General features: G+C 57.8%; 3 protein-coding genes across 13 annotated transcripts in view; all 3 read left to right on the top strand.

Annotated features, from left to right (window-relative positions):
• Positions 1-12,803, top strand: part of COL7A1 (collagen type VII alpha 1 chain) — a 34,631-nt gene extending 21,828 nt beyond the window's left edge. Inside the window, exons 72-119 of one of the 2 annotated variants that reach the window (XM_049862812.1) lie at positions 173-208; positions 337-459; positions 543-743; positions 843-878; positions 961-1,014; positions 1,181-1,249; positions 1,324-1,368; positions 1,471-1,533; positions 1,705-1,749; positions 2,030-2,065; positions 2,211-2,246; positions 2,395-2,439; positions 2,655-2,687; positions 2,767-2,829; positions 2,962-2,997; positions 3,078-3,158; positions 3,293-3,361; positions 3,479-3,514; positions 3,591-3,632; positions 3,810-3,854; positions 3,941-3,985; positions 4,691-4,726; positions 4,811-4,870; positions 5,006-5,113; positions 5,295-5,366; positions 5,530-5,565; positions 5,795-5,854; positions 5,973-6,017; positions 6,320-6,355; positions 6,468-6,503; positions 6,583-6,639; positions 6,788-6,859; positions 7,400-7,471; positions 7,723-7,758; positions 8,108-8,188; positions 8,429-8,482; positions 8,559-8,612; positions 8,687-8,749; positions 9,194-9,256; positions 9,361-9,477; positions 9,660-9,737; positions 9,830-9,883; positions 10,082-10,130; positions 11,140-11,172; positions 11,314-11,400; positions 11,646-11,732; positions 11,902-12,099; positions 12,464-12,803. In XM_049862812.1, coding sequence (XP_049718769.1) covers positions 173-208; positions 337-459; positions 543-743; positions 843-878; positions 961-1,014; positions 1,181-1,249; positions 1,324-1,368; positions 1,471-1,533; positions 1,705-1,749; positions 2,030-2,065; positions 2,211-2,246; positions 2,395-2,439; positions 2,655-2,687; positions 2,767-2,829; positions 2,962-2,997; positions 3,078-3,158; positions 3,293-3,361; positions 3,479-3,514; positions 3,591-3,632; positions 3,810-3,854; positions 3,941-3,985; positions 4,691-4,726; positions 4,811-4,870; positions 5,006-5,113; positions 5,295-5,366; positions 5,530-5,565; positions 5,795-5,854; positions 5,973-6,017; positions 6,320-6,355; positions 6,468-6,503; positions 6,583-6,639; positions 6,788-6,859; positions 7,400-7,471; positions 7,723-7,758; positions 8,108-8,188; positions 8,429-8,482; positions 8,559-8,612; positions 8,687-8,749; positions 9,194-9,256; positions 9,361-9,477; positions 9,660-9,737; positions 9,830-9,883; positions 10,082-10,130; positions 11,140-11,172; positions 11,314-11,400; positions 11,646-11,732; positions 11,902-12,099; positions 12,464-12,480 — 3,000 coding nt within the window. In that variant the 3' untranslated portion in view covers positions 12,481-12,803. Of the gene's footprint in view, positions 1-172; positions 209-336; positions 460-542; positions 744-842; positions 879-960; positions 1,015-1,180; positions 1,250-1,323; positions 1,369-1,470; positions 1,534-1,704; positions 1,750-2,029; positions 2,066-2,210; positions 2,247-2,394; positions 2,440-2,654; positions 2,688-2,766; positions 2,830-2,961; positions 2,998-3,077; positions 3,159-3,292; positions 3,362-3,478; positions 3,515-3,590; positions 3,633-3,809; positions 3,855-3,940; positions 3,986-4,690; positions 4,727-4,810; positions 4,871-5,005; positions 5,114-5,294; positions 5,367-5,529; positions 5,566-5,794; positions 5,855-5,972; positions 6,018-6,319; positions 6,356-6,467; positions 6,504-6,582; positions 6,640-6,787; positions 6,860-7,399; positions 7,472-7,722; positions 7,759-8,107; positions 8,189-8,428; positions 8,483-8,558; positions 8,613-8,686; positions 8,750-9,193; positions 9,257-9,360; positions 9,478-9,659; positions 9,738-9,829; positions 9,884-10,081; positions 10,131-11,139; positions 11,173-11,313; positions 11,401-11,645; positions 11,739-11,901; positions 12,100-12,463 lie in introns of both variants that reach the window. The other variant, XM_049862811.1, reaches the window with a different exon arrangement.
• Positions 12,804-13,885: 1,082 nt separating this feature from the next.
• UCN2 (urocortin 2) lies at positions 13,886-14,224 on the top strand. Its single transcript, XM_049862315.1, has one exon. It carries the CDS (start codon positions 13,886-13,888, stop codon positions 14,222-14,224), a length of 339 nt encoding a protein of 112 aa, XP_049718272.1.
• Positions 14,225-15,654: 1,430 nt separating this feature from the next.
• PFKFB4 (6-phosphofructo-2-kinase/fructose-2,6-biphosphatase 4) overlaps positions 15,655-27,041 on the top strand; it is a 50,741-nt gene continuing 39,354 nt past the window's right edge. For 8 of the 10 annotated variants that reach the window (XR_007514432.1, XR_007514430.1, XR_007514433.1 and 5 more), the window contains exons 1-3: positions 19,819-19,971; positions 26,074-26,190; positions 26,362-26,458. Coding sequence is in view for 5 of the 10 variants with exons in the window: in XM_049862599.1 (XP_049718556.1) it covers positions 19,875-19,971; positions 26,074-26,190; positions 26,362-26,458 (311 nt within the window). In the remaining 5 variants the exon portion in view is untranslated. Of the gene's footprint in view, positions 15,791-19,818; positions 19,972-26,073; positions 26,191-26,361; positions 26,459-27,041 lie in introns of those variants that run through there. The other 2 variants (XM_049862597.1, XM_049862595.1) reach the window with 2 other exon arrangements.

The raw sequence follows: 27,041 nt of genomic DNA, 5'->3' as shown, positions 1-27,041 counted from the left end.
GCAAGGGGCCCCCAGCTTACAGCGGTCCTGAGCGAGGCCTCAACCAAGAAGTAAAGGGCAGTATGAGCGTGAGGCTTGGGGAGGTGGGCATGCAGTCTGTTTCTGGGGGTAGTGTGGGACAGGGGGCAGGGACTTCTCCGTGGGCAGCTCCTCATCCAGCCTGTGTCCCCAGAATGTGGAGCGGTCACTGGAGGCAGTTGGCATCAAGGTAGGTTGTTTAGGGACTGGGGATAGGGGCAAGTGGGGACCTCTTGGGCCAAGTAGTACCCACAGGACCCAGGGGGTGGGTGCTTGCAGTTTCGAACCTTGCTTCTCTGACTCGTTGCCATCTCTCAGATGTCTGCTCTGCGGGAGATTGTGGACACCTGGGATGAGAGCTCCGGCAGCTTCCTGCCTGTGCCTGAGCGGCGTCGTGGCCCCAAGGGGGAGCCAGGAGAGCGGGGACCCTTGGGCAAGGAGGTAACTAGTGGCCATTCAGTGGGGTGTGCCCCATGGAGGGTATGGTTGTATGGCCACCAGCGTTCACTCTTCTGCTCCTCCAGGGCCCCATCGGCTTTCCTGGAGAACGTGGGCTGAAGGGAGATCGTGGAGACCCTGGACCTCAGGGCCCACCAGGCCTGGCCCTTGGGGAGAGGGGCCTCCCTGGGCCTCCCGGCCTTGCCGGGGAGCCTGGAAAACCTGGTATTCCTGGACTCCCAGGTCGGGCTGGGAGTGTGGGGGAAGCAGGAAGGCCAGGAGAGAGGGTGAGCTGGGACTGGCCCAGGGAGGGCCGGGGAAGCGGGGTCAGGAATGGCTGGACCCCTCATGGATGTAGCCTGCACCCTGCTATATTTGCGTTTCAGGGAGAACGGGGAGAGAAAGGAGAGCGTGGAGAACAGGTAAGCTGGGATGGGGCTGCTTGGGCAGGGGCTGTCTGGAGGCTCTGCTGAGGCAACCACCACATTTCCTTCTTCTTTGCAGGGCAGAGATGGCCCTCCCGGCCTTCCTGGACCCCCCGGCCCCCCTGGCCCCAAGGTGATCACCCTAGCCCTGCCCTGGGTCTGTGTCTTCAGTCACCAGGAGGCCAACCTTGGCCTGGGCCCCAGAAGCTTCCATGTGTCTCTGGCCTCAGAACTCTCTGCAACCCTGTGATCTGCGATGACCCCTTGATGTCTCTGTGACTTTGACTTTGTGCTTGTAGGTGACTGTGGACGAGCCAGGTCCTGGACTGTATGAAAAACAAGGACCCCCTGGACTCAAGGGCGCCAAGGTCAGTGTGTGGGATCAACCTGGGAGTCCCCCTGTCATGGCACCAGGGCCTGACTTGATACCTCATACCCACAGGGGGAGCCAGGCAATGATGGTGACCGAGGCCCCAAAGGAGACAGGGTGAGACCTCCCACCCACCATGTGTTTCCCCTCCTCTGCGGGTGGGTATGTACATGGTGCATGGAGGGAACTGGGGGCTCAGGCATGACGCTCCACTTGCAGGGCTTACCAGGCATCAAGGGAGACCGGGGAGAGTCTGGAGAGAGGGGTCTTGCTGGCAGCCAGGTGAGTCCTTGCCCACAGGTCACAGGTGTGCAGGGACACGGCTCTTACGTGTGCTGTCCTGTGTGCAGGGCAGGGTCTGGGCTGCCTGGGACTGTCTAGGGGGGTGGAGGGTGGAGGAGAAGCTGGGGCTGGGGGGCAGGGGCACTGTGGCCTGAAACCTATTCTCTCCAGGGTCTACCAGGAGAGCGGGGCGTGGCTGGGCCTGAAGGGAAGCCGGTGAGTGGTGGGAGAGGTGGCCTGGCCCAGGCTCTGGGGAATAGCAGCCTTGAGGAACCTAAGCCTCTCCCACTCTCTGCTGGGTGCCGGCTGCCATCCGTGAGGTGGGCTGTGTCTGTGTATGTGCAGATGTTACCATGCCTACGGGTGCCTGGTGATCTCGGCAGTGACCAGCCTAGTGAAGAGCTGTGTCTGGGTGGGGTGGCAAAGGCCCCCTGAGGGTGGAGACAGGTTCCAATAAGGCCCAGATTGTGGTTCAGCAGCCCTCTTCTCTATCTAGGGCCTGCAGGGTGAGAGAGGAGCCCCTGGCCCCACAGTGAGTGCCCCAGAACCCTCACCCTTCTTGCCCCCATCCTGTGCCCAGCCTCTACAATGCACAGTGCTGCCTCAGTTTCCCTGGTGGGGTGGGGCTGATTCTTCTCAGACTCTTCAGTCTTCTTCAGACTTTCTCTCCCCAACAGGGTGGCCGTGGAGACCCTGGACCGCCGGGTGCCCCGGTGAGTGACAGAGAGAGGACTGCCCGGTGGGGGTCAGGGAGGATGGCACAGGCATTAGACCCCATGGGCCAGGCCTGGTTTATGTCAATCCCTGAGCCCAGACCCAGAACTCTGACCCCTGTCCCCTGTCCTTGATACTTTTCTCTAGGGTCTCGCTGGCCCTGCTGGCCCCCAGGGACCTTCTGGCCTGAAGGTGAGTTCAGACGTGTACAGGTATGTGGATGGGAGGAGGCTCCATTGAGCTATGTCTGCATCTCGGATATCTGCCAACCTCCTGGGGTGTCACTGCCCCGGAGTGAGGCTGAGCACCAAGGTGCCCCCCTGACCTGTGCATATGGCCTGGGAGTGGACTTGGTGGAGGAGTCTCTTGTCCATCTGTGGAATCATGGAATCTCTGGACCTTTGCAGGGGGAGCCTGGAGAGACAGGACCACCAGGACGGGTGAGTGGCCCCACTCATGGGTTAGGATCACAGGGGGATGTGTGGGGTTGGGGCTGCCCTGAACTTTTTTTCCCCCCAGGGCCTGCCTGGACCTATTGGGGCTGTGGGACTGCCTGGTCCCCCTGGCCCTTCAGGCCTTGTGGTAAGTGTGTCCCCTGTGGCTCCTGCAGGGACACCATATCCCTCCCTGCCCCCTGGGTCCCATGTTCTATCCCAAGTCCTCCTTTGTCCCTTACCCCATTTCCCCTGTCACATCTGACTTGTTCCTCCTCAGGGACCACAGGGAGCACCGGGTTTGCCTGGACAAGTGGTGAGTCCTGGGGGCTAGTGGCTGGGCTCCCTTGGTCAGGGGTCAGTGGACAGGCTTCTGACGGAGCTCCTTCTTCTCAGGGGGAGACAGGGAAGCCGGGAGCCCCAGGTCGAGATGGTGCCAGTGGAAAAGATGGAGACAGAGGAGCCCCTGGTGTGCCGGTGTGTTCTGGGGGGAGTGTGCTGCAGGCCTGTCACGGGGCCCTGTACCGAGCTGTGTGCCTGGAGGAGGAGGGGCGTGGCAGCAGGGACAGGGTGCTGGAGAAGCACGCGTTCTTCACACTGCTTTGCCACAGGGGCCACCAGGTCTGCCCGGCCTTGTCGGACCCAAAGGAGAGTCTGGACCCATGGGGGCCCCTGGACAGGTGATCTTTGGCACTGACTCCTCTGCCCCACTTCTTTAGTTTCTTCTTGCCCTCTGGAGACTGCAGGGGGGTGGGAGAAGGGAGGTGACTGGTACTTCACTAGGCATTTCCCCCCAGGCAGTGGTCGGGCCCCCTGGAGCAAAGGGAGAGAAGGTGAGTACGTGGGGTCTTGGGTGGAGGGGCCAAGTGGTGGGGGCCAAGGAGCCCCCTGAACCTTCTCCCTTATCAGGGAGCCCCTGGAGGCCTTGCTGGAGACCTGGTGGGTGAGCCGGTGAGTGTGGAACCTCTGACAGCAGATGACTTTTGACCCATAGCTTACCCACCCCTCATGACCCTTAACCTCCGTAATCTGCCCCACATCTGACCGCTGGCCTCATGCTGCCCTCCTTGAGTCTCATCTGCCTGTAGCCCTGATGCTTTCGTTGTCTCCGGACCCCCATCTTTACAGGGAGCCAAAGGTGATCGAGGACTGCCAGGGCCACGGGGGGAGAAGGTGAGGTGGGCCTGGCTCCGGGCCTGTGCGCTGGGCAGAGAGGGGTGAGACTGGGCGCAGACCCCCTCACCATCCCTTCTGTGTAGGGTGATGCCGGCCGTGCAGGGGAACCTGGAGACCCTGGGGAAGACGTGAGTCTGGGGTCTGGGCCAGTCTGAGCCCAGGTGGAGGGAGGAACACCATTGTGGATATGAGGGGCCATTCTGGGGGCTGTGCACATACATGTCTGAACGCCTAAATCTGGCCGCATCTTCCAGTGTTCAGGACCCCACTCCTTAGGGCATATAGGGGTCATGCATCCTTGTCTCCCACACTGCCAGCAGTTGGGAACCCTATCTTTGCTTCCGTGTGTCTGTCCTTGGTCTGTGTTCCTCACCAGGTCTGAGCACACGTGTGTGCTCCTGTCTGATCTCCTGGGTCTCACGACACATCTGAGTTCTTTGGGGCTGATCCTGGGCCATGTGTTTATAATCCTCCCCTACCCCTATCTGTGTTCCCATGTATCTGAGTTCACGGTCATGTCTAAGCTCCCCGTGAGCAGACATGTCTGAGTCTGTCTGCATTCATGTGCTCCTGTCTGAGTGCCCATGTATCCATGCTTACATCTGTGGTCCCATATATCTGTGCTCCTGTGTGGGTGCCATGTGTCTGTAGTCTTGCCTGAACTCCCACGGCCCTGTGGTCACATTCGAGACTCTGTGAGCCAATCTTTGGTCACGTGTCTGTGCTCCCATGTGTCTGTGATCACATCCAAGCTCCCCTGGGAATATTTGGGCCATGTCCCGGGTCTGTGGTCATGTTCTGACCCTCTGAACTGCTGTTTGCTTTCTTTTTAGGGTCAGAAAGGGGCTCCAGGACTGAAGGGTCAGAAGGTACATGTACTCTAAAGAGTCCCTGCTGGGGTGTCATGGCCTTGAGACTCCCTGAGTCTGATCTGACCCTCGTTTCACTCACAGGGGGACCCAGGAGTTGGAATCCAGGGCCCCCCTGGGCCAGCTGGTCTTCCAGGTATAAAGGTAAGTTGATGCCCATCACCAGTGGTGGCGGCAGCGGACAGAGAGGCCCCTGGAGGTGGAGGAACAGGGGGTTCTGGGATCAGTTTTGGGGGGCAGCCTATAGGGACACTCATCCCTTTGCTATCTCTGTTTCAGGGAGACTTGGGCCTCCCTGGGCCCCCTGGCGCTCCTGGTGTCGTTGGGTTCCCTGGTCAGACAGGCCCTCGAGGAGAGATGGGTCAGCCAGGCCCCAGCGGAGAGCGGGTGAGAGGGGCCGGGAGCAGTATGGGGGGACTTGGGACTGGCTTCAGGACCTCTGAATCCAGGGGCGGGTAAGGAGGAGGAAAGGACCCAGGCCCTGTCTTGGGGACTCTCAGTCTTGGGGGATGCAGGAGAAGGAGGGTTCCCAAGTCACTTTCTGCCTCTTGCCCCATTTTTCCTGTAGGGACTGGCAGGCCTTCCTGGGAGAGAAGGAGCCCCAGGCCCTTTGGGGCCACCTGGACCCCCGGGGTCAGTGGTGAGTAGAAGCACCCCAAGGCCCCACATGTCCAATTCCCCACGTGTTGGAGTCTTCCGTGTGAGCGCTTCTGCCAGGGACTCTGCCACACTGTACTGCTGGGTATGTGCGAGCAGGTCCTGAGGGACAGCAGGACCCTCCCCTCACTTACTCTGACCCGCAGGGAGCATCCGGGGCCCCTGGACTCAAAGGAGACAAGGTAGGTGGGGCAATGCTGCTGGCTCTTCCTTATGGCTCTGCTGCCTCCCTCTGACTTCTGCTGGCCCCTTACTCCTGGCCTGTGCAGCCTTCCTTGAGCCACATAACCCTTTGTCCCCCATGACCCTCACTGACTTTCCATGACCTCCCTGACCATAACGACCTTGCACTGAACTCCGGCTCCCCTCCATCCCCCTCTCTCACCCTGGCGTCCTGCTGATGGTCTGCAGGGAGACCCTGGAGCAGGCCTGCCCGGAGCCCGAGGCGAGCGTGGGGAGCCAGGTGTCCGGGTACGTATGTCCCGCTCTGGCACAGTCCACTGCTGGGGAGCACATCGGGCTTCCTTTGTCACTGTTCTTGCCTCTGATTCCCAACCTCTGAGTCAAGGAACCTGATGTCACCATCCAGGGTGAAGATGGCCGGCCCGGCCAGGAGGGACCCCGAGGACTTATGGTGGGTCCCCTTGGGGAGAACACCCTGTGGTATGACTCCAGTCCCCTGCTCCTGCCCTCTGTGCGCTCAGGGCACACTCAGCAGCCTGCTCCCACACCCTGCTAGTCCCCCGTGACCTTACCTCCTAGGACACTGTCTTTAGTCCTTCCCTAGTCCCCCCACCCCCATCCTCCTTGTCACCTCTCTAGTCCTCTTTCTCTCCCTCATTCCCCCAGACCTCCCTAGGCCTCCCCTACCTCCTGAGTTGCCTGTCTACTAGGCCCCCATATTCCCTCAGCTCACAGTCTTCTCCCCTCACACAGGGGCCCCCAGGCAGCCGCGGGGAGCGTGGGGAGAAGGTAAGAGTGTGGGGAGAAGGTCCCAGGGGATGAATGGGTGTGGGGATGGATCTTGTATTTCAGGGCTGGGGCTTCCCGGTTTGGGTAGGACTCACATTCTTCCACCCAATAGGGTGACACTGGAACCGCAGGGCTAAAGGGTGACAAGGTGAGTGTGGGCATGGGGGAGGGCATGGGTGGGAAACTAAGGGTGTCCCTGATTCCTCTGACTGCCCCTTTTCCCCCAGGGTGACTCAGCCATGATTGTGGGGCCTCCGGGACCACGGGGTGCCAAAGGGGACACGGTGAGTGGGCCTGGTCCATGTGGAAAATGGGTCTCCCCAGGGTTTGTGAGGGGCTCCTGTGGGGCTGGACCCAGGGATCTGAGAACACAAAGGCCCAAAGAGGGAGGGAGCCCCAGCCCCTGACCCTGCCTTCTGACCCCTAACCCAGGGTGAACGAGGGCCTCAGGGCATAGATGGTGACAAAGGACCTCGGGGAGACAGCGGGATCCCTGGAGAAAAGGTATGAGGAAGAGGGAAGAGGCGGGGTGCTCTATATTGGACGAGGAGCGGGGGTTCTGTGGGTTGTGGGAGCTCTCCAGGGGGTCTTTGAGGGCAGGAGAGGGGCTTTATTGGAGTCACAGGGGAGGAGCCTCTGTGGGCTGCAGCAGCTCTGTGGGGTGCTATGAGGATGGGGGCTCTAAAGAGGGCTGGAGGGCCTGGATGAAAGCTCAGGAGAGGAGCTCTGTGGGCCATGGGGCTCTGTGAAGGGCCCTGAGGGAACAGGAGCGTGGTTCCTTGAGTGTCAGGGATATTACAGGTGGGATTAGGGGGCCAGTGGTATGGGGAGGGGGCAGGACCTAGGGGTCCTGGGGAAGATGAATGCACCATTCCATGGGCCGCAGCCCCCAGCCCCACCCTGCACTGGCACAACAGGAAGGGGTGCGGAGCCGGACAGTCTTGGGAATGACACTGATCCTGCCCCAGCTGGTGGTTCCAGCTCTACTCCCAACCTCCAGCCTGCTCTAGTCCTGACTATGTCCCTCTCTTCCTCACTCCACAGGGCATCAAGGGGGAGCCTGGTGACAAGGGCTCAGCAGGATCTCTGGGAGCGCGTGGACTCACGGGACCCAAGGCAAGCCATCCCCCAGGCACAAGCCCAGAGCCACGTGCCACACACACCTGTCCCATGGGTGTCCTCTGAGTGTTGAGGGTTTCCAGCCTCCCTCCCTCTTGTCCACATGTGTGTTCACGTGTGATCTGTATGTGGCCTGGTCGCTGGCCAAAGAGTCACCCAGTGACTGAATGTGCAGCAGATATGCCAACAAATGGGAATGCTCACATTAAACGGCCGCCTCCAGCCCCCTCTGACTGTATTTCCCACAGGGCGAGCCTGGTGTTGCAGGGATTCCTGGTGACCTGGTAAGATGCCCCTGCTCCCACAGGGAACCCTCTGTCCCTACAGGCCCCATTCCCATGGTGGCTGCTGCCCATGTGGTAGCCTCTAACCTTACAGTAGCCTACTGCTCTCATGGTGTCCTCATGTTGCCCAGGGACCCCACCTCTGCAGTAGCCGTCTGAGGTTCTACCCATGTGGTGACCTCCTGCCCATGATGACTCTTGTCCCTGTGGAAAACCCTGCTCTCCCAGTGGCCCTGGCCTCTGATGTGACTCCTGCCCCCATGGTGTTCCTCTCCCATTAAATCCAGGGTGATTCTGTTTGGTCCCTCATTGACCTTCCCCGGCCCCACATTGACTCCTCTCCCCTCAGGGACCTCCAGGAAAGGATGGAGCCCCTGGTGTCCAAGGAGACAAAGGAGATGCTGGCTTCATCGGTCCCCGGGGCCTCAAGGTGAGAAGAGAAATGGATTTTGTTTTTTTTCCTGTTGGAGGTCCTGACATTGGAGGGTGAGGTATCTGGAGTCAGAGGCCAGAGATCTGGGTTCAGATGGTGGGGTATCCGGGGTTCAATGTGGGGTGTTAGGTCAGAGGTCGGAGTATCTGGGGCCACCTTGGAGATTTGGGTTCAGGATCAAGGGGTCGTAGGGTGAGATATCTGGAAGTTGGCTTTTCACCTGTTTTTCCCCCTCAGGGGGAACGGGGAGTGAAGGGCGCCTGTGGCCAGGATGGAGAGAAGGGAGACAAGGTACAGAGGTGATGGGGGAGGTGAGGGGCCACAGGGCCTGGGGCCTAAGTCTGACCCTTCCACCTGGCACCTGCAGGGAGAAACTGGTTCCCCAGGCCGCCCTGGGCTAGCAGGACGCAAAGGAGAGATGGTGAGTGTGGGGCACACCCAGGGTGTGGGAGGAGTGTATGGACCAGGGCCCAGCTCATGTTGCCTCTTCTCCAGGGGGAGCCAGGTATGCCCGGCCAGTCGGGGACTCCCGGAAAGGAGGGCCTGATCGGTCCCAAGGTACAGGGTCTCTGGACAGTGGATATCATGGGAGGTCAGGGTGAGGCAGAGGAGGTCATGGAAGGGTCATGGGTTTTTTGGGGCCAATGAAGCCTGTGGTGGGTTGGGGCACTTGGGGAATGGAGTGGGGCTGGTCTTGAGGTTTCAGGGTGTGTTGGGGTCCTAGAGGCAGGGGTCACAGAGATTTAGGATTAAAGGATAGAATGTGGGGCAGTAGGAGCATGTGACCAGTGTAGGGGAGGTTGGAGTGTCAGTTTAAGGGGAACAGGTAGATTCAGGGCAGGGGGTGTTACAATAGGGTGTTGGGGATCATGGCAAATTGATGGTGCTGTGCTGGTGGGGTCATAGGCAGTTGGGTTGAGAAAGTTGTGGGCATCAAACATCTTGGGGGTTGAACTGAGGGAGGGCTGGGTGAAAGGTCTCTCACACTTCTTCTGTCCCTAGGGCGACCGAGGCTTTGATGGGCAGCCAGGACCCAAGGGTGACCAGGGAGAGAAAGGGGAGCGGGTGAGTTGCAGCCAAGGTCATGGTGAATTGAGGGAAGCATGCTTCCTGGGAATGGATCCATCTTTGGGTGCTCTGATCATTTACCTTGGCCTTTCTCTCCCTAGGGGCCCCCAGGAACTGGGGGCTTCCCAGGCCCTAAAGGCAGTGATGGCTCCAGTGGTCCACCTGGGCCACCTGGCAGTGTTGGTCCCAAAGGTCCTGAAGGACTTCAGGGCCAGAAGGTTAGAGGCCCCAACTCTGACCCCTGACCCCTGACCCCTGAACCACCCTGACCCGTATAACCTTGCTGACCCCTGACCCTGCAACTCATCTCCCAATCTCCCTGAACCCATGATCCCCAACATTCCTGACTTCTGACCCCTACAGCCTCTGCCCCTGCTCACTTGGTTCTTGTGTCTGACAGGGTGAGCGAGGACCCCCTGGAGAGAGCGTGGTGGGGGCCCCTGGAGCCCCTGGGGCCCCTGGTGAGAGGGGAGAGCAGGTGAGTGGGGATTCTCAGGTGTGGGGTCAGGGATTGGAGTGAACTTTGGTGTCCCTGAGATCAGAGGTCACAGTCTAGTCCCTGTCACACAGGGGCGGCCGGGGCCCGCTGGTCCCCGTGGTGAAAAAGGAGAAGCTGCACTGACTGTGAGTGTGGGCCTGGTGGCTCTGAGGTTCTACCCACATGGTGACTTCCTGCCCATGATGGCTCTTGTCCCCATGGAAAGACCCCTGGGCTGTGGACCCCTGACTTGCTGCTCTCCCTCCATGATCCCTGCATGATGTGCCCCACGTCCTTCCTGTGAGCCTTGGGTTCTTCATGTTGCATGTGGTTTTGTCTCCCAGGAGGATGACATTCGGGGCTTTGTGCGTCAGGAGATGAGTCAGCATTGTGGTGAGTGGGGCTAAGCCCAGAGTCTCCTGGGACCCATTCCCACCTCACCGCAGCATGCCTAGACAGGGGCAGGCACGGTCCCCAGGACTTACAAGCAGCAAGCAGCCAAGGAGATGAGTGGACATGGATGGTTACTCAGAAGGATGCATTTGCTAAAGGGCAGATATGCTGACAGAACACCCCCAGCCAGACACACACTAATAGACAGACAGGCAGGTGGACACATTTAAGGACAGACATGCTGACAGACTTTTCCTCAAACGAAGACACATAGGCAGATGTGGATGGACACATAGGACACTTACTGGTGCCTGCAGTAATAGATGGACTCCCAAGGGGAGATGGGCCTGACAGACTCACGGGTGGCACCCATGTTGTTGGAGCGGGGACATAAACACACAGGCAGAACCACACACGGATGCGCAGGAAGACACATGCCATGATAGATGGCCATACCCAACAGACAGAGAGGTAGACACATGGGCTGCTGGGCCTCCTTGTTCCTAGATGCCCAGTGTGGGTATGGTGTGGCGGGGGGAGGGATGGGGTGGGAGCAGAGCTGGTCCCTCTGGGCCTGACACGGAGCCAGATGGGGCGGTGATGGCCCTGAGGGTCATCAGAGAGTGAAGCTCTTCTCTTCCCACCTCTCTCTACCTGCCACTGCTTTTGCTCTCTCTGATTCTGACACTTGTCTCCCCCCAACCCCCGTATCTTGTTTCTGACTCTCTTTTTCTGTGTCTCTTGCCATTTGTTGGCCTCTTTCCAACTTCTCTGTTGTTTGTCTGTTTCTTCTTACTCTGTCTTTCTTCTTCTCTTTCTCCCTGTCTCTCTGCTTCCCACCCTCTCTCTTTTCCTCTTCCCTTCTATCTCTCTTTGTCTCTGGCTGTCTCTCTGTTCCTCTCTACTTCCTTCTGTCCGTCTCTCTCTATATACATCTCTGCTTTTCTCCATCTTTCTCTGTCTCTTGGTCTCTGTCATTGTCTCTCTCTGCCCTTTCTGCCTCCTCTAGCTTGCCAGGGTCAGCTCATCACATCTGGATCACGTGAGTAGTTTTCTGGAGTCCCTGCTCTTGGGTTTTCCTCACCTTAGGCCCTGCCCATCACCTGGGTGCTCTCAGCAGGGGCATGGTTGCAGGGTTGCCATGCTGACCCCAGGGCCCCGTGCCCCTTGCTCTTTGCTCCAGGGCCCCTCCCTAGTTATGCTGCAGACACCGCCGGCCCCCGGCCTCACCGTGTGCCCGTGCTCCGGGTCTCTCATGCAGAGGAAGAAGGTGAGGATGCTGGGCCCATGGTACATGTGTGGGTGGGGTACAGACTGACACACACGTGGGTACTCGTGTGCAGGCAGTGCACATGCCCCGTACAAAGACCCATATGCAGGGTGCATGCATGAGCACTCTTGTGCACACACTTGGGGAGGTGCATACTGCCCGCCCTGCCCTGAGGACCAAGGTCGGGCAGCGTGAACCTGGCCCAGCAGCAGCCCCACTCACAGCACACCCCACCCTGTGCCCAGGTCGGCTGCCCCCCGAGGATGACGAGTACTCAGAGTACTCTGAGTATTCTGTGGATGAATACGAGGACCTTGAGGCTCTCTGGGAAGGTGATGGTGAGGATGGGGGCGCTGAGCCTATGGAGGTTTAGGAGTAGGGGCAGGCAGCCATCTTTGCTTCCATCTCATCTCTGCTGATCTCTCACTGACCCCCAGTCTCTCTCTGATCCCATTCTACTTCCTACCACCCCTGCTGACCTCTGACCCCCACTGGCCCCAGATTCCTGCTCGCTACCACTGGATGAGGGCTCCTGTACTGCCTACACTCTGCGCTGGTATCACCGGGCTGTGGCAGGTGGCCCGGGAGCCTGTCGCCCCTTCGTCTACGGCGGCTGTGGAGGCAATGCCAACCGTTTCGGGACCCGTGAAGCTTGTGAGCTCCGCTGCCTGCCCCGGGTGGTCCAGAGCCAGGGAACAGGTATGGGCCTACCCCTGCTTCAGTTGGGGACTGAGCACTGAGCCTGTCCAGATCAGCTCCCCTATGAGGAGCCCCCAGACCAGAATCCTAGGTAAGATCCCGGACCCCCTCTGACTGGGGGACCTGGGACAGACCACCAGATACAGAGAAGTGAACACAGAAGCCCAGCTGTGGAGTCCCCAGTTGGTCCCCCTCCACACTCTCTCCTTTAAGGACCTGAATGTGGAGCCCCTCTGAGACTAGAGCCCCACTCCCTGCTGTGGCCTCAGCTCCCTCCTCCACTGATGCCTTTGCCTATGTGTTTCTCGGACCTATATGTTGGGTGAGAAGATGACTGAAGACCGCTCTGCTCCACCCCACCCAGGTGCTGCCCAGAGCTGAGGCCCAGACGATGAGCTGAAGTTCAGCATCCCCCGGAGGAGTCTGGGTCCCAGCAAGGCCCCACGGTCCCTCCCCTTGGTGCTAGAGGCCTGTGTGCACATGAGCGTGCACGTGCGTGTCCGTTATTTCAGTGACTTGGTCCCGTGGGTCTGGCCTTGCCCCCTGTGGACAAACCCCCATTGTGGCTCCTGCCTCCCTGGCAGCTGACTCACTATGGGGGTGGCTATGGGCAGTGAGCGGATGTGACTGGCATTCGACCCGCCCTTTGACCCAAGCCTGTGATGACATGGTGCTGATTCTGGGGGGCATTAAAGCTGCTGTTTTCAAAGACCCCTGTCGTGATTCTTTGGGGAGATGTTTGGACAGGGCTTCCCCAGGGGGTCAGTACTGTCCTGTGTGGGTGCAGAGCCCCCCTGCCCAACCTTGATCACTGTGACCCTTAGTCCTCAGCTGGTCCCCAGAAAGTAACAGATAGGGTGGGGGCTGAGCATGTGTCCTGGCTGCCCCCCCAGAGGGGATGAGTCACAGGTGGGGGGCTGCCTCATGCCAGGAAACATGGCCCAGTCCCCAGCCCAGGAGGCAGAAGGAGATAAATGGGCCCTGAAGTGGGGCAGAGGTTCAGACCACAGGACAGCATTGCCGGGCCCCAGTCCCAGGCAGATCCAGAGGCCCCCAACTTACCCCAGAGGAGGCTGGTCAAGGTAGGACTGGTATCTGATTGGGATGGGCAGGGTCTTGGGGTTGAGTGGACCCGGGGATTGGGTTAGTGGAGGTCTCTGAGCCTGGGGTGGATGGTCTGGGATCTCTGACTGCTTCTGTGCCTCAGAGGCTCCTGGTCCTGCCCTTCTCTGAACTGGATCTGCTGCAAGCTCTCTTGCTCGGAACCTCGGTCTCTTCTTTTGTCTCTCTGTGCTTCTCCCTGTTTCTTTGAACCTTTTTATTTCCATCATTCTGCGTGTCTCTGGAATGGCTCCTGTCTCTTTGTCTTTCTCTTCCAGTCTCCCTCACTTTTCTCTGTCTCTCTTTCATCTCATTCCCTTCTCTCTCTCTGGATCTCTATTTTTATCTTTGTTGCTCTCTGTCTCTGTGCTTCTATCTCTCCATCTCTTTATCTCTCTCTCATTCTTCTCTCACTCTTTTTGTCTCTCTGGCCCCTTTCTCTGTTTTGATTTTCTCTGTCTCGCACTGTCTCTGGCTCTCTTTTGCCTCTTCATCTCTCTGTCTCTCTCTCTTTTTGTCCCCAGTCTGGCCTCTCTAATCTCTCTCTTGGCCTCTCCGTCTCATTCTCTCCATCACCCTCACCCTCTCCATCTCTCTGTCCCATTACCTGTCTCTGTCTATGGCTCATAGCTGACCGGAGTAGCCCTGGCCTGAGCCTGTTTTCTCCTCACAGCCTGACCACGCAATGACCAGGTGGAGTCTGCTGGTGCTGCTGGTTCGGATGCTGGCCAGGGTCCTGGTCATCCCAGCGACCCCTATCCCAGGCTTCCAGCTCTCCTCTCACAATTGTTCCCAAGCCACTCCCTGCCCTGTGGCCTTGGAGAGGCCCCCAGCCACCACCACAGGCCCCTCAGCTGCCTGGGACCAGTCCAGCCCTGGCCCCTGCTCTGGCCCTCACATCACCCTCTCGCTGGATGTCCCCCTTGGCCTCCTGCAGATCTTGCTGGAGCAGGCCCGGATCAGGGCTGCCAGGGAGCAGGCTGCTGCCAATGCTCGCATCCTGGCCCATGTTGGTCGCCGCTGAGCCTGAGGGAGGGGTCCCAGGGACCAAATTATGGGGCCACATGTGGATGAGAAGAGTCAGAGAGCAGCAGTGGGGCTCGCTGGCACCATATCTGGGCACAGTGCACCTGTACACTGCCATATGGAATCACTGCTATGTGGTGTCTGGGTGCCCCACAGAGTTACAGTGTCTCGACAGCCTGCACATCACCATGGCAAGTCACTGCTATGTGGAATCTTGCCATGTCTGGGCACCCCACAGTCACAGCATCTGGACACTGCCACTTGTGGCCACCGTTATGCCACTTTCAGGAGCCCCAACACAGAGAGACACATTGCATGTGAGGGCCACTTCATACAGTCACACCCAGCCCCGTCTGCTCCTGAGCCAGACCCAGTCCATCTCAGCCCCGTAGGTCTGGGCCCCACCACACAGGTTACCACAGGGAAATGCTGATGAAGGTCACAGGTTTTGTGTCCCATGAAGCAGCACCTACCCAGACGAATGGGGCCATCAGTACCATCTCCAGGCCATCTCCCAGGTTGGCCATACGTGGGAAGTTTGTGGCTGTGGTGTTCTTGCCTTGAGTGGAGTGGTGTATGAGTGGCTGAGCCTTTGTATGCTGCCTCTGTTATGAGTCTTCGTGTATTTTACACCTATGAGTGTGTGTGACTGAGGGAAGGGCTTGCCCCTCAACTCTGCAGGAAGCCCCCACAGCACACAGCCAGCCACAGGCGTCCTGTAGCCCTGCACACCCAGCCTTGGAGTTGGATACATGGCTCCAGGGAAGAAGGGGCCCAATTCATCACTGAATTGTCCTGAGCAAAGGTGCTCACCTTTCTAAGCCTCAATTTCCTTATCCGGAAGGCAGAGTGATGCCACCAATCTTCTGATGAACGTTGGGTAATAGAGTGTATATGAAAGTTCTGGCATGCAGCAGGTGCTCAATAAATGTAAAGTGATTAAAAGATGGGATGGGTGAAGATCTCATAGCCATGTGTATCCAGTGACACATGAGGGCTGGCTGCACTGCCCCTCTGCCTTCCCCTCATCCCTGTTCCACTGATGGTGGTCCCTTGGTTTGAGAGCAGTAGAGTTTGCCTTATCTCACACCTCCCAGCTCCACTGCTGGGCAGTGCGGACCACCCTGACTGGAGACAGTGGATGGGACTGACTTTCTGCACAGTGTGGACAGGCTTACTTGGGGATGGGGCAGAAGCTCTGGGCAGTGTACACAACACAACCCCAGCCGGAGATGAGGGCAGACACTGGGAAGTGTGGACAGCTCTGGCCGGCTAGAGAGGCCGTACTGGAGGGAGCCGGGCTGCCTGCGGTGGTGGCCCAAGGCATAGCCCTCCACACGTGTAGACGATGCTGGAGCAGCCCTGGGGGGCGGGCCTAGGGCGGGGCTGGGAAGGGCGGGGCCGCAGGCAGCCTGCGACTGTCTTCCCAGCAGCCCGGCGGGCGGGGTTGCCCAGACTCTGAAGTCAGGGGGCGGCGGCTCGGGTCAGTTCGCTGGCAGGATGGACAGAGGTACAGAAGGAGGCAGCTCTATGACAGAGCCGGAGCCAGGGAGCCGCGGGCGGGGTAGGCGCGGGGAGGCGTGGAGAGGGTGGCAGGATTGGGGAGAGACCTGGGCGAAGTGTGGGTGGCGGTGGAGGGGGCGCTAGGACATTGGGGGATCTCTCCGGTTATAGGGGTGCTCTGAGGGGACGTCAGTCTGTCAGTGGCAGGGAGGAGGCGGAACACTTGCCTTTCAGGGGAGAGGGGGCTGGGCCCAGGGGAGCTATAAATAGCATCTTCCTTCAGCCCAGGGGAAGGGACAGCCAGCTGAAGCTGTCTCAGGCCCTCCCACTCTGCCCTTTGCTGGCTTCCAAGGGGTCGTGTCAGGCAGGACCCTCCCAGAGGTCACACCAGTTCAGAGGCTCATTTTGGAAGTTCTTGATACGGCGTGGCTCTGGCCCTTAAACCAGCATTTCTAGGTGTCTGCTGTGTGCCCTGTGCCAGTCTTGAGCTGTTCTAAGCACCTACTGTGTGCTCTGTCCTGGTCAGGAGTCTCCCTGAGCACTTACTCTGTAATTTTGATCACACCGGTCCTGAGCCACTCTGAACATCTGTGTGCCCTGGCTAATCCCAAGCTGTTCTTAGCACCTACTGTGTGTTCTGTGCCAGGCCTGAATCAGGAGGTGCAGCCCAGGGTTCAAAAGGCTGCTTGGTCACATGGCTCCTTGCCCCTTTGTGACCCCTGGGTCCAGGCAGGTGCTGGGTATGATCTCTGGCTGGAAATGGCCAGAGGAGGCTAGAACTCTTGGGAACATCCCAGTGACTTCAGAGAAGAGAGGAGAAGGGGGACTCAAAGGGGAGGGAGGCAGCAGAGAGCCCCAGGCCTGCTGCAGTCAGCCTGCCTCTGTGCATGTGCCTGGGTGCAGTGCTTGTTTGTGTGTGTGCTTTTTGTGCATGCATCTCTCTGTGTACACATGTGGCTGTGCAAGTATGTCTGCGCACCTGCATGCTCTGTTTGTGTGCACTGGCGTGGGGGTCTGTGTGGCATGCACTGAGGTCTGGGTCTGTATGCTGCAAAGGGTGGCTTGGTGGTTTGCCAGGCCTGCCTGTTAGAGACAGGGACCAAGGGGAATCTGAGCATCGAGAACCAGGGATTGAGCACTCTGGCCACCTTACAGCTTGTAGCCTGGGACACTAGGAAGTGGCCCAGTGGTCAGTGCAGAGGGCACCGTGGGAGACTCTCAGGGCCAGGCTGGTCAGGTTCCTGGTGGGGAGAGGCTGAGCAGGACATGTTCACACATAAGTGCACACTGACATCTGGGCATACTCACCCACCCCTGGGGCAGGATAGCTGGCTCACTTTGGGATACTCCCGAGGAGGGAAAAGCCAGGAGAGCCAGTTATTCTCTCGGGTATCTACTGATGCATACAAAACACTTCGATGGCGAGAACAGGCAGGAGCCCAGGTGTGGAGATGGGAAATGCGGTGACAGTGCAAGGTGTGGGAGGGGAGATTCTGAAGGACTGGAAGTTAAGCTGAGTCCATTCCACACTGTGGGCTGACTCGGTGACTCTGGGCTTTTCTCTCCTTCCTGATCCTCAGTTTCCTGCCCCACATGGGAGGGGCCATGGAGAACATCTTCAGAGAAGATGCAGACTCAGGCCTTGGAGAGGGGCCCTAGGCTCCTCTGGTCCTTAACTCCTTGCCTCTTAACTGGATATATGGACTTGGGAGGGTGTGTCAGGGTCAGCCCAGGGTCAGACTTTTTGGGGAAGAGTGGGAGTTGCAGAGCAGCTGCTTTTCTTTGGAAGCCAGACTCAGACTCACTGGGTGTGGGTTGGCCGCCCAGAGATGACTGCAATTCCCTGCCCCAACCTGGATGTCCCCTACCCTCAGCCCTTGACTAACATTCCAGGAGGGCCGGGAAAGGAGAGATGGGCAGCCTGGTCAGGTGCTGGGGTCTGTGGATGTTAGAGGAGGGAGCCTTTGCTATGGCTGCTGTGCGGGGCGTTGGACAGGGTGTAGGCATGTGGCAATGAGGTCTCTGAGGGCAGGTTGGCCCCAGGATAGCCTTGGCACAGTGGCCAGGAGGCAGGAGGGCATGACTGTGTCAGGAACAGAATGAGCAACTTTGGGGAAGTAGGGAGCAGACGGGTAGTCACAAGAGGCACCCTGCTCATCAGGGGCCACCCATGGGTGTGCTCAGAGCTCCTGGGCATGAGGCAGGGGGTGGACCCTGCAGAAAGAGGACAAGGAAGGAGGAAGTGGTTGGCCCTGCTAGTGCAGGGCATTCCCCAGCTAGAATTGGTTTTAGGCAGGGTTCAGTCCAGGTGGGCTTCCAGCACATGGACCTGATGAGCTTTTATTTCTTGTGAAGTAAGTGAAACATCTTTGTCAGAGTCATCTTAAGGTCTGTGCCAGGCTCTCAAGGCCTGAATGGCGGCCTAGAAGGCTAACCCAAGGCAGGGTGGGACGGGAGGGCAAAGGGAGGAGGCACTGCTCCTCCAGCACATGGGGTCAGCCCTGTTCTACTGCCCTTGGCTCCTGGCTGGACATGCCAGGAACTTTGCAGAGAACTGGAGGATGAAGGGACCCTGCCAGGGAAGTGATGAAAACATCGCTAGAGGGCAGTGTGACTCAGGTTAGAGCAGTGTTGGTGGGGGCCAGGGCAGAAACAGGGAGGGACACAGAGAGGAGGTAGGAGCCTGTGGGGGTTGGATGGGGACCAAGCAAGTGAGCCAGGGATTCCTGAACTTCTGGATCTCTCCCTTGCCCCCTGCTCCTACTGCATTTTCACAGACAAGAGGGATATAAATTATACAATATATAATAACACTGGAACCCCTGGTGGCGGTGGTGGTGTGGTTAAGTGCTACGGCTGCTAACCAAAGGGTCAGCAGTTCGAATCCACCAAGGGCTCCTTGGAAACTCCATGGGGCAGCTCTACTCTGTCCTGTAGGGTCACGATGAGTTGGAATTGACTTGATAGCAATGGGTTTTTCTTTTTTTTTTTTTTAATAACACTAACATGGAGTCCCTGGGTGGTGCAAACAGTTAATGGGCTCAGCTGCTAAAAGGTTGGCGGTTCAAGTCCATCCAGGGGCACCTCTGAAGAAAGGCCTGGCAATCCACTTCTGAAAAAAATCATTGAAAACCCTATGGAGCACAGTTCTACTTTGACACGGTGTCGCCATGAGTTGGGGTCGATTCCACATGGTAACACTAACATGCTTTAAGAAAGGACTTCTCAGAGACTGACGCGTTTAATTTACAGCAGATCTTGTAAGATTAATGACTTGTGCATCCCATTTTCCTGATAAAAAGACTGAAGCTCATTAAAAAAAAAGTGAAAGCTCATGATTAAAAATTTAATTGGTAAAAATGAAATCCTGGAAGGAGACGTTCCGCTGGGACTAGTGTGATTACAAGGTCTCCCGCACTTGCTTCCGGCGGCCTGGCGCTTAGCAGGTGCTCCCCAGAAGCCAAGGCAAAGAGGGAACGGCGATCAATTTTGAGATTCGTCCTGTATCCTTGTTCATGAGATAAAGGAGCTTTTCCAGCGTGGCTGAGCAGGCCGCTTCTCTGGGCCGGGGAGGGTCGCGGGGCGCGGAGCAGGAGAGGGGGTCCCGGGGCAAGGCGGGCAAGGCGCGGCAACGCGGACTCCAGGATGCGCCCTGACCAATCCGGCCCAGCGGGTCACTCGGGCCCCGCCCACTGCGCGCAAAGCCCTCCTTCCTGGGGGTCTCTGAGGCCATCCGTAGCCCCGTGCGGCGAACCCTGGGGGGAAGGCGACTCTAGGGCGGGGCCCGTGGGTGAGGCGTATGCACGTCAGCGCGGTCGGGTTGGAAGAGATGGATTGTTCATCCAGGGCGAGGCCTCCAGACCCCGGCCTTGAGAGCGTGAGGAGCTGGACTTGCGCGTTCTCGATCCTAACCTGAGGGGCGGAACTTGCTGGGTCCCTAAGTGGCACGGAGGCGAACTGGGCATGCGTGGTCTATGGCCCGCCCTCTCCGGTTAGGGTGGAGCCTACCCGACCTGGGGCGGGGCCTGCGGGGAGTTGCAGCTGCGTCGTCGCGGCTTGAGGAGGGGCGGGGATCGAGGGGCGGGGCCTCGGTGGCCCGGCAGCTGGGTCAGAAACCAAGCAGTCCGACTCAGCCCGGTGCCGGGATGGCGTCCCCGCGGGAGCTGACCCAGAACCCCTTGAAGAAGATCTGGATGCCGTACAGCAATGGGCGGCCCGCCCTGCACGCCTGCCAGCGCGGTGGTGAGGCGGGGTCCGCGGGGATGGGGGAGGGAGGTGCGCGGGGTTGGTGGGTAGGACCGCCTGGGCGGTGGTCTCTGGTGCAGAGAGGGCCGGGGGCAGGTGAGGCGGCCGTAATGGTGGAGGACCAGGGACAGGCATGGCAAAGCAGGGGGGCTGGGACAGGTGTGTGGTGGCGTCTCGGCTTGGCGGGGGCTAGTCTGGCCGCCATCACCTCGGGGAGGGCGCCAGTCCGCCCACACCCTACCCTGTCCCCACCGCTGCCGGCCAAACGATGCCTCGGACCTACCTTGATCCCTGTCTTTGGGGTAGAGAGACTTGGCCGGGCCTGAGCTGTGTGGCCCTGGGTCAGTCTCTTGGCCTCTCTGAGCACAGACTTTTCAAAGGTCTGAGTGTGAGCTCATCCTCCAGCGGGAGGAAGGGTGCCCCTTGGCCTTTTGGACCCACCCCTGGGCCTAAAACTGAGTTTTGGGAGCGATTTAAGGGATGTGCAAATATGCTCAGAATAGGGACAGCAAGAATACTGTGCTGTGGGGAGCCTGTCTTTGTGTCCATTGGTATTTAAGTATCCATGTGGGGTCATGTGTGTATTGTGAAACTGGGGGGTGAAGCTTGGAGGAGGCTAGTGGCATTGTTAATAGACAGACTCACCCCTCCTGGACTCTTAGGTATTTATCCTTTCCTTGATTTTCTATTCTTAAATGAGTCTGCAGAGTTTTATTACCATGAAAAAAAATATTTGTTTTAGGAGTATCTGCAACATTGTAATGAAATTGCAAGTTGCCAAGAACCTCAGAGAACATCTTGTTAACGTACAGCACAATATGGAAATGGCAGTTTGGCGATTGTGTAATATGCCACAGTCTCCCTGCGCTCCTGGCCTCTGCTTGGACATGATAAGGGAGAGAAGAGTCCTCCCCTGGGGCCATGGCTTTGACCATGATGTGAATCCTGTGGGAGGAGGGTGTATCTCTGATCAGGAGCTAGGTCCTGGTTGGGGGCCAAGGCTGTGACCGTTCTCTTAGCCCTGGGGCTATGACCACTGTCCATGCCCTGAGTTCTGAGGAGCTCTGGCCACAGGACTCCTTTGACACTTTTCTGGAGGTGGGGGGACCAAGGCGCCTCTCTCTTTTGCTGCCATCCAGTCTGTTAGGGCGGTGTGGTCCTAACTAGGGGGATGCTGCTGTTACTACATAAAAAGGAAAAAACGAGAACCTAGACTTTGGAAGCAGGAACACTGTGTGACCTTGGGCCGGGAGCTGGCCCTCCAGGCATCCGGTCCCTCATCTGTGGGATGGAAGCCGTCATCATCCCTGCTCTGTGATGCTGTGTGACCCTCAGTTGAGCAGGTGCTTGATAAGTGGTAGCAAGAATTTCATCATTACCACCACCATCTCTGCTTTTTGGTACTGCAGTCAGGGATTGAAGCATCAGCTCCTAGCCAACCCCCCATTCTGGGAAGAAGGGAGCTGAGGCCCAATGGGGAGGGGACCTGTGCAGGTCTCACAGCAGGGCCTGTGTTTCTCCAAGCTCCAGATATGGGATTAAAACCTGGCTCTAGGTCTGAAAGTCTCAGGGTGTCGGAGTCGGTGGGGCTGTGGGCTATCCCAGCATAGGTAACTTGATGCCATGTCTGGCTGTGGCCAATAGCTCCTGAAAGCCTCTCATACTATCCATGCCTGCGTGGGACAAGTGGCCACATGTTCTGGGGCTCCTTGATGAGAAGTGCATGGGGGTTTATGGAACCAGGGGGCCTGGAGCAGCACGGTGGACCTGGGAGTCAGGGAGCTGGACTCCTACTCCAGCCCCACCCAACCTGCTCTGCCATTTTGGCCACATTTCATCTTACCTCTGGACCTGGTATCCTCCACTCCAGAGAGTGTTTGACCATCCCTGCATTGCCAGATGTCTTAATACCCTCGACCCTCTTTATGATATTTCCCCCAGTTAAACCCCATGTTCTGAAAAATTATCTCCCAAATTACACTGGCTTAGGAGTAACTCATTTCCCCCATTTTATTTGTCAGTGACGTAAGCGCCATTCTGAGGTCCTGACTGGAAAGATGGTGAGGCAGCCAGCGCAGAGCAGAGCCAAAGCTGGGGCTGTGGGCAGTGTCATGATGGTGGCTCCTGGAGCTGCTAGGGCCTCCCTGCTTTTGGGGGTCCTTGGCTATCTCAGCTTTCAAATGTGAGGCACCTAAGATTGGGGTTTAAAATGCCTTTTCCGGCCTTAGAACACCCCTTCAAAGGTTATCTTCTCCGATTTCCCCCAGCTGTCACCTTCCTGAGTGGTTTCTCTCTAGCAGTGCTGAGGGGATGTTCTTGGCTGCACGTTTTCAGAACATTGTCTACCTTGTGCAGACTTGCTCAGATGGCTTGGTTCTGGCTGGGTTCGTGACTTCCCTCCTGGCTTGTGCCCTCACAGAGATCACAGTCTAGTTGGGGAGACAGGTGGACTGATAGTGACCAGGAGACTACAGTGCAGGGTGTGATGAGAGAAATCACCTGGACTGTGCAAGAGACCTGAGGAGGGCCTCCTGGAGGAGGAGGCACCCTAGAGGCCAAGGATGAGACCTGCAGTTTAGGTGGGGTTTGGGCTCCAGGCTAGGGTCCCCAGAGTTCACAGCAAGGAGTAAGTAAGCAGTGAAGGAACCTGGAGCCTTCCGCACGGTGCCTCCAGCCCCAACCCTGAGGGTGGGGGTGGTACGGGTGGAAGTTGGCTTGATCACAGGGCCCTGTGGGGAGAAGAAAGCAGAGCCCAGGACTGGTCTGTGCTGACCAGTGGGGATGGGGAGTCAGCTGGGGGGTCCCTAGACCCTCGCACCTCAGGGCACTAGGGGCTGGTTGACAGCAGTGTTCTGGGCCTCCTCCACCCCCACTCTTCATTAGCAATTTTTCCCCCACTTGATGAAATCCAGTGCCATATTTGAGGGCCAGGAAGCTGCCACCTTCATCACTGGCTCCTCAGCTCACACCTGGAGGAGCCCTGGGGGAAGGCAGGGTAAGGGATGAAGAGGAGACCCAGAGAGCGTAGAAGAAGGGACAATGTTTGTCTGGTGGCTTTTCTCAGCCAAAAGGTGGCGAGAGTCTTCCGGGGTGAGGACACAATTGTTATGTGCATAGGAGTACAGGAGATGACTTTCTAACCCCTCTGACGGGGACCATGATGCCAAGTTGACTCATTTTAAAGAGCTCTTCCTTCCCCAGCCCAAAGAGGTGAGAGCAGGTGCAGTTCAGTAGTCGGTTCTGGAGCCCACTCCAGGGACTCTGGCTGGCTTCTTCGTGGTGCTCCCAGAAAGTAGGCTCTGACCAGCATCAGGCATGTCTCAGGCCTCTTGGCTTCTAGGGCTCCTCTGGCCTTGAGCAGATTTTCAGGAAAAGGAACCAGCAAGGGCAGCTGGGCTGACATGTCTTCAAATTTCCTTCTGCGCGTGGTTTGTGTCGAAAGTGGCTGTTTGCTCAATGCCAGGTCCTGGCAGGCTCGGGGCTGTACTTAGCGGCCCTCCCTTTCCCAGCCCACTTGGTCCACGCGCTGTGCATTCCCCCCTTGTGTGCTTCAGTTTGCAGTTTCTCCTCTGCTGGGATTTTTCCAGTGTTTTGCTGTGGTAAGCTGTTGTGAACATACTTGAACTTTGGTTTTTCTTCTGGGTCATTTCCTTGGGAGCTTATCTCTGAGGAGTGGAGGTAAGGGGCCATTTATTGTCCTTGTTTTGCACCCAGCTGATTTGCTGCCCTTCGCACCTTGGGCTGTGTGTTTAGGTGAGGTGAGGGAAGGGGCATGCTGTCACCAAACACTGTGGGGAAAGGCCAGGGGCATCTCTGGGAAGACAGATGTGAAGAGGGGGTACAGAACCCCAGCCCGAGGGCATGGGTGTGCCCATGAGGGAGCAGTGGGTAGGGGTGGTCTTGTGTTGGGGAGCAGGGTGGGTGAGCCCCCACATTAGGGGCCGATGCCCTGCCTCTCTGTCGCTGCAAGCCCTGGCCAGCTGGCTGGTAATTGTGCAAGCCACGCAGACCCCAGCCACCCTTGGAACATCGGGCCTTGCCTAACTTGTTTTTCTCTCTTCAGCCAATCCTGAGGTTTTCTGCAGGATTCCTCTCTCTTGCTCAGTACCAGCCTGTGTTCTGTATTCTGTTGGGATCCCTCCCCCTTCCCCTGGGGCTCACAGTTGGGCCCCATCTGTCCAAAAGGTCATGCTTTGGGAATGATGGATCCCCGGCTGGCAAGCAGGGCCCTTTGCTCTTCTGCAAGGCCTGCCTGGGGATGGACAGGTGCCTCCATGCCCACCTGCAGTCAGCTGCCTCCTCAGGCAGATGTGCCACCAGGGCAGGGCACAGCCTCCCTGAGGTGCTTGTGCTTTTACACAGAGATGGTGCTAGACCTTACTGAGGGATTGTCATCCCATTTTACAGGTGAGGACACTGAGGCCCAGAGTTGCCAGTAAGTGTTAGAGTCAATATTGGAACCCAGGCCTGTCTGACCCCTGACCCCCAGGCAGGGCTGCCCCTAGGGCCTCTCTGCCCTGCAGCAAGGGAGCCAGATGGAGGGGTGGGGCCCGGCAGACTACCAGGTGAAGGCATACACAAAACTAGGTGGGTGGTGGAGGGGAGCAATGACAGGTCCCCGCCTCTGTCCATCTGTCTGCTGTGGTTTTACCTGACCCAGCCCTCAGGTTCTCTGAGTCTTTGGAGGTGAGGTCACAGTGAAAGCTGGCTCACTTGAGGCTGGCAATTCTGTTACCTGAGTGTCTGTCCTGACGGGCGGGGAATGGAGGGGCTGTGGTCAGACCCATCCACCCCTCCAGCCTCGCCAGCTTCTCTAATTGGCACACTGACCTGTAGTACATGTGAAAGTGGTGGGTGGTCTACCAGAGGGCTTTGTGGCCCTTGCTCTAGTGGGCTTCTAGGTGCCCCCCTTTCCCCTCCTGCCCATAATTCCTGAACACCAACTCTGTGCCAGGCCCCAGGACCCGAGTCGAATGGCTCAGACCCTGTGGGGCTGCCTCTGCTCCACAGGATCAATCTGGGGGGAGCAGGGACGTGGGCCAGCTGACTGGGATTGAGAGTGAGGGTGTACCAGGTAGGCATGGAGGTACCTTGGAGAAGGGACTCAGGAAAGAACCAGCTTCTGAGCTGGGCTTTGTCGGATGAAGAGAAGTTCACCACAGAGAGGGAAGCAGTAGACAGTGGACTGTGTGTACTAGGAACATTGAGTGATTGGGGATTGTGTGTGTGACATTAGGGTCTGGGTTCCTAGATGACAGGGCTTTTGTCCCACATGAGTTGGAGAACTCTCCAGCAGTGTTTAGCCAGGAGTGTGGCAGGTCCAGCTTTGTATCTGGTGGTGCACATCAGGATGAGATGGGCTGGGGAGATCCCACTGTGTCTGCCAGAGTCCAGAGAGGCCTGGGGAAGGAGGGCATGCTAGTAGTGGCTTGAACCCAGGGCCTGGGGACCCGCCAGGAGCTGTCTCAGGTGAAGAGGCCAGGAAGGCACATCTGATGCCCAGCCCTGTGCCCTGAGGCTAAGGACCACAGACAGAGAGGGTATCTTGGTCATCTAGTGCTGCTCTAACAGAAATACCACAAGTGAATAGTTTTAACAAAGAGAAGGCTGTTCTCTCACACTAAAGCAGGCTAAAAGTCCAAATTCAGGGCATCAGCTCAGGGGTAGGCTTTCTCTGTTGGCTCTGGAGGAAGGCCACTTGTCATCAATCTTCCCCTGGTCGAGGAGCTTCTTAAACGCAGGAACCCCGGGTCCAAAGGACACACTCTGCTTTCTTGGTGGTATGAGGTCACCCTGCTTGCTTCCCTTTCTTTTTATCTCTTGTAAGATAAAAGGTGGTGCAGGTCACACTCCAGGGAAATTCCCTTTACATTGGATCAGGAATGTGACCTTAGTAAGGGTGTTATAATCTCACCCTAATCCTCCTTAACATAAAATTACAACCTCTAAGTGGAAGACAACCACACAATACTGGGAATCATAGCCTAACCAAGTTGACACATATTTTTGGGGGGACACAATTCAATACATGACAGAGTGGGGTGCTCACTGGGAGGGCCCTAACCCTTGTCTGAAGCCATGTACTCCTTTGCCTTTCAGTGTGCATGACCAACTGCCCCACGCTTATTGTCATGGTGGGCCTGCCTGCCCGGGGCAAGACCTACATCTCCAAGAAGCTGACTCGCTACCTGAACTGGATTGGTGTGCCCACACGAGGTAAGGCTCAGCCCAGCTGTCCAAGGGCCTGTTGGGGCTTTCTGGGAGAGGGGGAGGAGAGGAGAGAAGGGTGCAGTGTGTGCAGGGCCTGGGGTTGGGGAGGCGGGTGGAGGCCAGGAGTTGACAGGAGCTGCTGTGGCTGTGAAAAGCAGAACCTTTGTTTCCCCCCAGAATTCAACGTTGGCCAGTATCGCCGAGATATGGTCAAGACATACAAATCTTTTGAGTTTTTCCTCCCAGACAATGAAGAAGGCCTGAGAATCAGGAAGTAAGTGTGTGTGTGTGTGTGTGTGGGTGGGTGTGTGTGTGGGTGTGTGTGTGGGTGTGTGTGTGGGTGGAGCGGGGATGGCTGTCAGGAACGCTAACAAATTGCTGCTGTGTACTGAGGCACCTGGAGCTAAGTTGCTAGTGAATGATGAGTTACTAGGAGTCCTGGCTGTCTTGCCCTGACAGCTGTGTGACAGAATTGGTCTCTTGACCTCTTGGGCTGTGGGTTGGGGATGTCATAAGGCTGGGGATGAGGGGAACATGTATGTAAGCCTCCTGGTGGCTGGCCCTGACCTGCCACTGAGCTGTAGGGAGCAACATCTTTGGGAGGAGAGGGGAGAGCTTCAGGGAGATAAGAGAGGCTTGGGCAAAAGCCCAGCTTAGCCAGGGCAGGTCTGGGGCTGGCTGTGTGGAGACCACTCACTCATTTCTCGGGGACTGGCTGGTGGTGGAGAGGGGACCCCAAGTGGGTTCAGGGGATACAGGCCTCGGGGATGGGGCTGGGTCACCCTCTGGCACCTTCTCACAAAGCCAGAAGGACCAGGCCAGGATCTGGGCGTTAAGCCAGGTTAAGCCCACTCTAG

Source organism: Elephas maximus, chromosome 20 (genome assembly GCF_024166365.1).
Source record: "Elephas maximus indicus isolate mEleMax1 chromosome 20, mEleMax1 primary haplotype, whole genome shotgun sequence".
Lineage (NCBI taxonomy): Eukaryota > Metazoa > Chordata > Mammalia > Proboscidea > Elephantidae > Elephas > Elephas maximus.
The sequence above is the reverse complement of the archived record's forward strand: the minus strand, read 5'-3'. Positions and strand labels throughout refer to the sequence as shown.